Source organism: Mobula birostris, chromosome 1 (assembly GCF_030028105.1).
Source record: "Mobula birostris isolate sMobBir1 chromosome 1, sMobBir1.hap1, whole genome shotgun sequence".
NCBI lineage: Eukaryota > Metazoa > Chordata > Chondrichthyes > Myliobatiformes > Myliobatidae > Mobula > Mobula birostris.
In genome coordinates this window covers 250,628,458-250,639,396 of record NC_092370.1, presented here as the reverse complement: position 1 = coordinate 250,639,396, position 10,939 = coordinate 250,628,458, and the positions used below count along the sequence as shown (strand labels likewise).

The following is a 10,939-nucleotide window of genomic DNA, read 5'->3' as shown; positions in this document are numbered from 1 at the left end:
CTAGCCACATGATCAGTGCCTCTCATCATCTTATACACCTCTATCAGGTCACCTCTTATCCTCAGTCGCTCCAAGGAGAAAAGGCCGAGTTCACTCAACCTATTCTCATAAGGCATGCTCCCCAATCCAGGTAACATCCTTGTAAATCTCCGCTGCACCCTTTTTATAGTTTCCACATTCTTCATGCAGTGAGGTGACCAGAATTGAGCACAGTACTCCAAATGGGGTCTGACCAGGGTCCTATATAGCTGCAACATTACCTCTCGGCTCTTAAACTCAATTCCATGGTTGATGAAGGCCAATGCACCGTATGCCTTCTTAACCACACAATCAACCTGCACAGCAGCTTTGAGTGTCCTATGGACTCGTACCCCAAGATCCCTCTGATCCTCCACACTGCCAATAGTCTTACCATTAATGCTATATTCTGCCATCATATTTGTCTTAACAAAATGAACCACCTCACACTTATCTGGGTTGAACTTCATCTGCTACTTCTCAGCCCAGTTTTGCATCCTATCAATGTCTCGCTGTAACCTCTGACAGACCTCCACATTATCCACAACACCCCAACCTTTGTGTCATCAGCAAATTTACTAATCCATCCCTCCACTTCCTCATCCAGGTCATTTATAAAAATGACGAAGAGTAAGGGTCCCAGAACAGATCCCTGAGGCTCACCACTGGTCACCGACCTCCATATAGTTAGAATATGACCCGTCTACAACCACTCTTTGCCTTCTGTGCGCAAGCCAATTCTGGATCCACAAAGCAATGTCCCCTTGGATCCCATGCCTCCTTACTTTCTCAATAAGCCTTGCATGGGGTACCTTATCAAGTGCCTTGCTGAAATCCATATACACTACATCTACTGCCCTACCTTCATCAACGTGTTTAGTCACATCCTCAAAAAATTCAATCACGATCTGCCTTTGACAAAGCCATCTAACTATTCCTAGTCATATTATGCTTCTACAAATGTCCATAAATCCTGCCTCTCATTTCCATCAACTTACCAACCACTGAAGTAAGACTCACTGATCTATAATTTCCTGGGCTATCTCTACTCTCTTTCTTGATTAACGTCTGCAACCCTCCAATCCTCCGGAACCTCTCCTGTCTCCATTGATGATGCAAAGATCATTGCCAGAGGCTCAGCAATCTCCTCCCTTGCTTCCCACAGTAGCCTGGGGTACATCTCATCCAGTCCCGGCAACTTATCCAACTTGATGCTTTCCAAAAGCTCCAGCACATCCTCTTTCTTGATGTCTATAAGAAGGATAACTGTGGAAATCCCAAGGAATAAGATGTGGCATAAAATAGACAATATATTTTTTAAATTCTCCTGGCAAGTGTCACGAAAGGAGATGATAACTTGGAAGCAGGGTAGGGAAGCGAGAATGGGAAGGAGGGGTGGCAGAGTGGGAGGTGGGAGGCCTTGAGGAATACAGACCTGAAATTAATTGCAGGATCACCTCAGTTAGCACCACACTCACAGCTCAGAGCATTCTCGAGTTCAGAGTTCAGTTCTGGCACTGTCCGTAAGGAGTTTGTACGTGAGCGTGTGGGTTTCCTCCGGGTGTCCTGGTCTCCTCCCACAGTCCAAAGACCTACAGGTTAGTAGGTTAGTTGGTCATTGAAAATTGTTCTGTGATCAGGCTTGGGTTAAATCGGTGGATTGTTGGGTTAGAAGGGCCTGTTCTGTGCTTTATCGTTAAATAATTAATAAATTGATAAAATAAAGAAACAGACAGTTACTTGAAAAAGAGGACTGATTAATAAACATCAAGAGATCAGACAGAAAACATGCAAGATTGTGAGGTTTGGGAGGTAGTGTATGATGGAATGGGTCAAATGCTCCGTATAATGCAATATTCTCTATTTGATGATATTAGGAGACCAGTTTTGTTTTTTTATACAGAAATAATGTGATTTTTTAAAGAATCTAACAACGAGCAACAGTTTTCCCACAGCTGAAAATCTCTTGTGATGATGAATTATGACAGACACAAACTTAGTTCAAATACATACTTTTTATTTTAACCACTGTCAGAATTACAATGTTCCTGTTAAATTTCGGGTAGAAAAAAAAAGCACAAAAACATACCAGTGCATTAAACTATAACAATGTTCTGTAACCCTGCAACTTACCTGCAGTTCCGAATACTGTTTGAAAATATTACCTATTATCACTGGATCCCAGTGTTTAGTACAGCCAAATAATACAGAGGTTGATGGTTTCCTTGCGACACATGTTATACACTGCCTTATCAATGTGGTTCTGGATAAGTCTGAGTGTAAAATTGTCAAAAATACCAACTGGTATCAGACCAAATTGTTAACCAGTATGTATAGACAATGTATAAACCATGAGACCATAAGACCATAAGATATAGGAGCAAAATTAGGCCATTTGGTCCATTGTCTCTGTTCTGCCATTTCATCATGGCTGATCCAATTTTCTTCTAGTCCCCAATTTCCTGCCTTCTCCCTGTATCCCTTCATGCCCTGACCAATCAAGAATCTATCAACCTCTTCCTTAAATATATATAAAGACTTGGCCTTCGCAGCTGCCTGTGGCAAAGAATTCCACAGATTCACCACTCTCTGGCTAAAGAAATTCCTCCTCATTTCCATTCTAAAAGGACACCCCTCTATTCTGGGGCTGTCTCCTCTGGACTTAGACTCCCCCACCATAGAAAATATCCTCTCAAATCCACTCTTTTGATGCCTTTCAACATTTGATAGGTTTTAATGAGGTCATCCCTCATTCTTCTGAATTCTAGTGAATACAGGCCCAGAGCAATCAGACGCTCTTCATATGACAAACGTTCAATCCTGGCATCATTTTCTTGAATCTCCTTTGAATCCTCTCCAGTTTCAGCACATCCTTTCTAAGATAAGAGGCCCAAACCTGCTCACAGTACTCTGTGAGGCCTCACCAGTACTTCATAAAGTTCCAACATTACATCTTTGCTTTTATATTCTAGTTCTCTTGAAATGAATGCTAACATTGCATTTGCCTTCTTCACCACAGACTCAACCTGCAAATTAACACAGCAAACCACAGCAATTTACTTAGAAAACCAAATCTACCAAATGGGCAGAAATAAAACAGAAACCACAGCAGCTTCTCCCAATAAAAGCAGGGTAATATATCCAGAAAAAGGCAGAAAGATACTAAAGTTACATGAAAATTATATGCATCAAATCAATTACTTATAGTTGTCTTATTACAAAATTTGAGAATTGTTCTTCCCTCAGGCTGTGAGATTAATGAATACCTTGCCACCACCGAGGTCTTGTTACTAGGATGGCGACCTGTTTACTGTACAGTTTACTGTTTACCTGTGCTGTGCACACTACATGCATTTTGAAATATATTTTATTAACTTACTTGTGGTAATATTTTGTTTTATGTGCTGTGTGAGATATATATTGTGTGGTGCACCCTGGTCTGGAGGAACGTTGTTTTGTTTGGTTCTATATATGTACAGTCAGATGACAATAAAGTTAAACTTGGACTGGAATTACTGTATTAGAGTTATAGATAAGTACAGCACAGAAACTGGCCTTTCAGCCCATCTAGTCCGTGCCAAACCATTTAAACTGCCTACTCCCATTGACCTACATCATGACCATAGCTCTCCATAACCCTCCAGTCCATATACTTATCCAAACTTCTCTGAAATGTTGAAATTGAGTTTGCATGCACCACTTGTGCAGGCAGATGTTCAGAGTGGAGAAGACTCCCCTCCTGTTCCCCTTAAGCACTTCACCTTTCACCCTTAACCCATGACCTGTAGGTATATTGTATCAATTCTGGTGGCTAGAAGGCTGGTGCTGTATTCAATTCTTTAGCTTTCCTCCTATTCACTGTGAAATAGAATCATTGATCTTATAGACTCCCTGATCCGTGAATTACTGCAATTGTCGTTAAAATACAACAGGTGTATTTGGGGAGATCTGATAGAGGTTTATGTGTGGTGGGGTGAAGATATATCTCTACCAAAGGAGGAGGAAGACACTCCTTCCCTCTGTTTGCCTGCAAGTCACCCTTGGGCGAGGTGAGGCGCCTGGTGAGTCGCCTGATCCGGGTCACGTGAAGCCATGGGAGCAGGTGGTGGATGGTCGTGTGAGCAGCTGGTGCACATCACAAGTCCTGGTTATGCGGCCACTGACACAGGGTAGATAATCTCTGAAGAGTGTTGATAATAGCTTGTGTCACCTGTCTTGTAAAGGCACTGCCCAGAGAAGGAAATGGCAAACAACTTCTGTAGAAAAATTTGCCAAGAGTAATCATGGCCATGGAAAGTCCCTGATCACCCACGTCACACGACACTGTGCATAATGATGATGGCCAGGTTTACCACATTATGAGAGGTATAGACCGAGTACACAGACAATACCTTTCTCTCAATGTTGAATTGTCTAATACCAGAGTGCATGCGTTTAAGGTGAGAGGGAGTAATTTTAAAGGAGGTGTGAGGGGCAAATTTTTTGTTTACACAGAGAGTGGGGGGTGCCTGGAATGAACTGCCTGGGGTGGAGGTAGAGGCAGATACACCAGGCACTTTTCAGGGATGTTTAAATAAACACATGAATTACAGTTATGGTGCAACTGTAACGAAAACCAATTTCCCCCGGGATCAATAAAGTATGACTATGACTATGACTATGAATGTAAGGAAAATGGAAGATGTGGACATTGCGTAGACAGAAGACCTACATTAGGCATAATTGGACGCCACAGTAGGGTAGCGGTTAGCGCAACACTATTACAGCTTGGGGCAATGGAGTTCAGAGTTCAATTCCAAAGTCATCTGTAAGAGTCCTTCCTGTGGAATGCGTGGGTTTTCTCTGGGTGCTCTGGTTTCCTCCCACAGTCCAAATAAAAACCAGATAGTCGGTTAATTGTTCTAAAATTTCAAAGTTCAAAGTACACTTATTATGAAAGTATATCTGCAATATGCAACTCTGAGATTTGCCTTCCCACAGACAGCCACGAAACAAAGAAACACCATGGAACTTGTTCAAAGAAATCATCAAACACCCAACACGCAAAATAGAACAAGTTGTGCAAATGACAAAAAAAGAATGAAAAACACAAAATATAAAATATTGTAAATTGTAAATTGTCTCGCACTTAGGCTAGTGTTAAGTTAGGAAGTTGCTCGGCAGTGTGGTTCAAAGGGCCAGAAAGACTAGGTCCATGGTGTATCTATAAATAAATAAAAGATAAATAAGGGAGCAGTTTATCAAATAGCTCGTTAATTTGGTTTAGCACAATACTGTGACCAAAGGATCTGGTCCTGTGCTCTACTGTTTGATGTTCTATATTCTACTGTATGTTCTATGTATAAAGAGTGCAGATAAACAGGAACTCTTCTCTTTCCAATAGGCACACTTTACCCAGTTTTCTCCTGCCTTCTGCAGTCGTAACTGTTTACCACTATCTTCATGTAAACATCTCTCCAGCACTTCTATCATTAAATCCTCCCTCCGCTGTTGCTCTTTACACTGAATGCTGGGTCGATAGTTGACCACAAGACATGACCTTGACCTTGCATGATGCCGCAGTTTGATTAGTGGTCGATAGTTGACCACGAAACATGACCCTGACCTTGCATGATGCTGATATTTGATTAGTGGAGATTAGATTCAGAGAAACAATGACTCCAGTGAAGTCACCCAGAACAATGGGGCATGGCTATGACATTAGATTTAACAGCGAAATTAAGAAATACTTTTCATCACACACAAAGGTTAGCTAAATCTTAAACTTCTTACCTCAAAGGCTGAATCTGTGAGTAAAAGGAAGCTTTGAAGATACGGATCAAATTGTTTTTGTTGGATGAGAGTATAAAGAGTTATGAGCATGAGCATGAACTTACAGTTCAAAAGCAGTATGGCTATTTGATCTCTCACAATTCAATGCTGAACCCCTACAGGCGTGTGGTGTGGAGTGTACTGAGTGGTTACGTCCCAGCCTGGTATGGAAACACCAATCCCTTAAATAGAAAATCCTACAAAAAGTAGTGGATAAGGCATAGCCCATCACGGGTAAAATCCTCCCCACCACTGAGCACATCTACACATAGCGCAGTCACAGGAGAGCAGCATTCCTCGTCACAAACTCCCACCACCACAGGACATGCTCCTTCTCACCGCTGCCATCAGGAGGAAAGCACAGAAACCTCAGGACCCACACCACCAGGCTCAGGATCGCTATTACCCCTCAACCATTGGGCTGTTGAAACACTCAGCTTCACTAACCCCATCACTGAACTGTTCTTACAACTTATGAACTCACTTTCAAGGGCTCTTTAAGTCATGTTCTCAATAGCTATTGCTTATTTATTTGTTTAAGCAACACACATCAAAGTTGCTGGTGAACGCAGCAGGCCAGGCAGCATCTCTAGGAAGAGGTACAGTCGACGTTTCGGGCCGGGACCCTTCGTCAGGACTAACTGAAGGAAGAGCTAGTAAGAGATTTGAAAGTGGGAGGGGGAGGGGGAGATCCAAAATGATAGGAGAAGACAGGAGGGGGAGGGATGGAGCCAAGAGCTGGACAGGTGATTGGCGAAAGGGATATGAGAGGATCATGGGACAGGAGGCCCAGGGAGAAGGAAAACTGGGGGGGGGAACCCAGAGGATGGGCAAGGGGTATAGTCAGAGGGACAGAGGGAGAAAAAAGAGAGAGAAAGAATGTGTGTATATAAATAAATAACGGATGGGGTACAAGGGGGAGGTGCGGCATTAGCGGAAGTTAGAGAAGTCAATGTTCATGCCATCAGGTTGGAGGCTACCCAGACGGAATATAAGGTGTTGTTCCTCCAACCTGAGTGTGGCTTCATCTTTACAGTAGAGGAGGCCACCAGCAACTTTGATATGTGTTTCTTGAATTTCCAGCATCTGCAGAATTCCTCGTGTTTGCATTACTCATTTATTTGTTTGTTTGTTTGTTTATTTTTACTTCTTTCTTTTCGTATTTGCACTGTTTGCTGTCTTTTGCACACCGGTTGTTTGTCCATCTTTGTTGTGCACAGTGTTTCATTGATTCTTTTTGCAGCTACTGTGAATACCCACAAGATAATGAATCTCAGGGTAGTATATGGTGACATATATTCACTTCGATAATCAACTCAATTTGAACTTTGAACTTTGAACAGGGGAGCTGAGCGGCCCATTCTTGCTTCGTTACGCAAACTATTAACTTGGATAAGATCAGGCAACTCAACAAAGACTAGATGGGAATTTTGCATGTTTCTTCTGCCTTGGTCAATCCCACAATGGTGCATTTAACACAGAGAGCTCAGGGGAAAAGGGTTCAAGGTTTTTCTATGAACTGTTTACTAACAATGTAGAAAAATAACACACCACATGTTGTGGTGTTCCATTTACCAAAATGTACTTCTTAAAACACCAAAAGTAATTAAAGAACACGTCTTAAGTTTGTGCTTATTATAAAGCATAAAAATTAAGTGTTGTGTCAAACTCGCACTAATATTTTTTTAAGATTTTCATGATATGTTTTCAGGACAAGGTCTAAACTCAAGCCAATTCCCACAAAATGATCCTGAATCGCAGGAGAATTCATTAACCACTATTCTTTCACAAAGAAAGCTCACCAAATCTTTTCTTATACATTGATGCCACAGAGTGTTTCGGCATGAAGAACGATCTGCTGGAGGAACTCTTGCAGCTCGAGTAGCATTTGTAAGGGAAAGGCATTGCTAATTCCTACAGAGAATACCGAAAACTGCCAAAACCATCACCAGGGTCCTTCTCCCCGCTTTTTGTGACATTTATTGGGAGCGTTGTAGAGGAAGGGTTTGAAAATTAGCTAAGGATCCCTACCACCCATCCCACAATCTCTCTGACCCACTGTAGTCAGGGAGGAGGTACAGGAGCATCAGGACCAGGACTGCCAGACTGGGTAATGGCTTCTTCCCTCAGGCTGTGAGACGAATGAATACCCTGCCACCACCGAGGTCTCATCACGAGGTCAGCAAGCTGCTTACTATTTACTTCACATGCATTTTGAATGATATTTTGTTATTTTATTGGTGGTAATATTTTGTTTTACGTATGTGCTGTGTGTGATATATGTATAGTGGGTGCACAATGGTCAGGGGAAACATTGTTTTGTTTGGTTGTACTCATGTACAGTCAGGTGACAATTTGGTGGCAGAGTGGAGATACGTCTCTACCAAAGGAGGTGTAAGGTACTCCTTCCCTCCGCTAGCCTTCAGGTCACCCTGGGGCAAGGTGTAGCACCTGCTTAGCCTCTGATCGGGGTCATGTGAAACCATGGGAGCAGGTGGTGAGTGGTCGTATGAGCAGCTGGTGCAGATCACAAGCCCTGGTTATGCAACCACTGACGCCAAGCAGACAAACTCTGAAGAGTATTGTCAAAGGCTGAGGTCACCCATCTTGTAAAGACACTGTCCAGAAGAAAGCAATGACAAACCACTTCTGTAGAAGAACTCACCAAGAACAATCGTGGTCAAGTCCATGATCACCTCATCACATGACATGGCACATAATGATGATGATTTAGAGATGGCAGTGAACTTTACCTTGAACTTAAACTTGATATTCATCTTCAAAACCCTGCATAGTACTGATGCAAGGTTACAACCTGAAACATCAACAACTCCTTTCTCCCACACAGAGGTGCTGCTCAGCTTGCTGAGTTCCCCTGGTAGATTGTTTGTCGCTCTGCATTCCCGCATCTGCCATCTCTTGTGCTTCCATATTTCTAAACAAATCTTGGTACTCGTTTTCATTTCTACATATATACAGATTAAAATACTGCGGTCTATTGGAAAGCTGATTTGAAAGTACAAAATTATGCAAATGCAGCGTAGATCAGGCAACCCGGGGTGGAGGTGAGGCTGATTCTTCTGGGGTAACCTTCCATTAGAACTTGTGAGAGGACCCAACAATAATGAAGCCTAACTTTGCTTTTTCTTTCACGTCTTGGCATTTAATGTACCTTTAGAATGCTTCCATTTCAAAACACCTGGGTTTGGGTTCCTCTACTTGGAACATTTAAATCCGAAGATCCTGGATTGATGGGTGAGCACCTATTGGTGCTGCCGTGGACAGTCCCAAGTCCGGCTGCAAAATGAGCAGGGTTTAGCATGGGGCTAGCAACTCCATCCCGTAAAAATCCAGATCTACAGAGACACCAACAGAGGCTCTGGAGGCCTCATCCCTGGGAGAGGGGGATGAGCCTCAGCTGGGGACACTGTGAAAGACTGGCCCAGGACAGATGACACTGTTGAGCTACCGTCGGTGCCCTGTACCCCAGCAGAATGATTGGGCTTGTGTACATCTTCGTGCTCAGTCTCTTCATCAATCATAGACCACAGGGTGGATCTTTAACTTCAGTCTTTATATCCCTTGAAATATTATTTCCTTTTGTTCTGTTGTACAGTCACATATAAAAAATTGTGCCATTGTTATACTCTACACTGAATCCTTTTTTCATGTCAATTAACTTACTTCTACTTCTATTGTGAATTATGGTGTTCCTTGCTGTGCTCTGTTATGCAAACTCATTCGTATAGTTGTACTCCAGGTAATTTCTCAGCCGGCCAGGGAGGGGCAGCAGTTCAATAAGTTTTAATCTCTCATGTCCCAATAGCTTCCGAATTTTGATTCTACAAAGATGAACAAGTGGTCTTGGAGGCTCTAAACGAAGAATGAAATCAACGCATGTTAAACAATAGAAGCAATGAAGAAAAATACAATAGATCCTGGAACCTGGAATAAAACCCGCAATGCTGGCACGATAGTGTGGCGGTTAGCACAATGCATTACAGTACCAGCCACCTGAGTTGAATTGTCACGACTATTTGTGAGGAGTTTGTATGTACTCCCTGCGTGGGCTTCCTCCGGCTGCTCTGGTTTCCTCTCACAGTCCAAAGGCGTACTGGTTGGTAGGTTAACTGGTCATTGTAAATTGTCCCGTGACTAGATTAGTTATAAATTAAAGCTGTGAAAGGAGGAGGCTTGGGCACATGCCTAGCAATCCTATCCTATAAAATCCCAGAGCTACAGAAAAGCCAACAGAAGCTCCAGAGACCTCATCCCTAGGAGAGGAAGAATCTTCAAAGATGGACTCCATTTGGAGATAACTTGAAAGACTGGCCCAGGACAGAGGCTTGGTGAGCTGCTGTCAGCAGGACAGGCCCAACACAGAGGCTGTGTGAGCTGCTGTTGTCAGGACTGACCCAGGACAGAGGCTCGGTGAGCTGCTGTTGGCAGGACAGAGGCTCTGGGAGCCGCTTTCGGCGGGACTGACCCAGGACAGAGGCTGTGTGAGCTGCTGTTGTCAGGACTGACCCAGGACAGAGGCTCGGTGAGCTGCTGTTGGCAGGACAGAGGCTCTGGGAGCCACTTTCGGCGGGACTGACCCAGGACAGAGGCTGTGTGAGCTGCTGTTGTCAGGACTGACCCAGGACAGAGGCTCTGGGAGCCGCTTTCGGCGGGACTGACCCAGGACAGAGGCTGTGTGAGCTGCTGTTGGCAACCTAGGCCCAATAGGGGTGATGGGTTGAAGTAAAGAATAAAAAATAAAATGTAAATGAACAGTAAACATTATATCATTCAGCAAATATGCGTTAGATTTTGTTTCAAGCAACACACATAAAAGTTGATGGTGAACGCAGCAGGCCAGGCAGCATCTCTAGGAAGAGGTGCAGTCGACGTTTCAGGCCGAGACCCTTCGTCAGGACTAACTGAAGGAAGAGTGAGTAAGAGATTTGAAAGTGGGAGGGGGAGGGGGAGATCCAAAATGATAAGAGAAGACAGGAGGGGGAGGGATGGAGCCAAGAGCTGGACAGGTGATTGGCAAAAGGGAATACGAGAGGATCATGGGACAGGAGGCCCAGGGGGAAGGAAAAGGGGGAGGGGGGGAGCCCAGAGG

The 10,939-nt window shown here is 43.6% G+C and overlaps 1 protein-coding gene across 3 annotated transcripts in view; it reads right to left on the bottom strand.

The window, feature by feature from the left end:
- Positions 1-2,018: 2,018 nt before the first annotated feature.
- asb2a.1 (ankyrin repeat and SOCS box containing 2a, tandem duplicate 1) overlaps positions 2,019-10,939 on the bottom strand; it is a 76,620-nt gene continuing 67,699 nt past the window's right edge. For 2 of the 3 annotated variants that reach the window (XM_072274653.1, XM_072274631.1), the window contains one exon: positions 2,019-9,702. In XM_072274653.1, coding sequence (XP_072130754.1) covers positions 9,557-9,702 — 146 coding nt within the window. In that variant the 3' untranslated portion in view covers positions 2,019-9,556. The remainder of the gene's footprint in view (positions 9,703-10,939) is intronic. The other variant, XM_072274639.1, reaches the window with a different exon arrangement.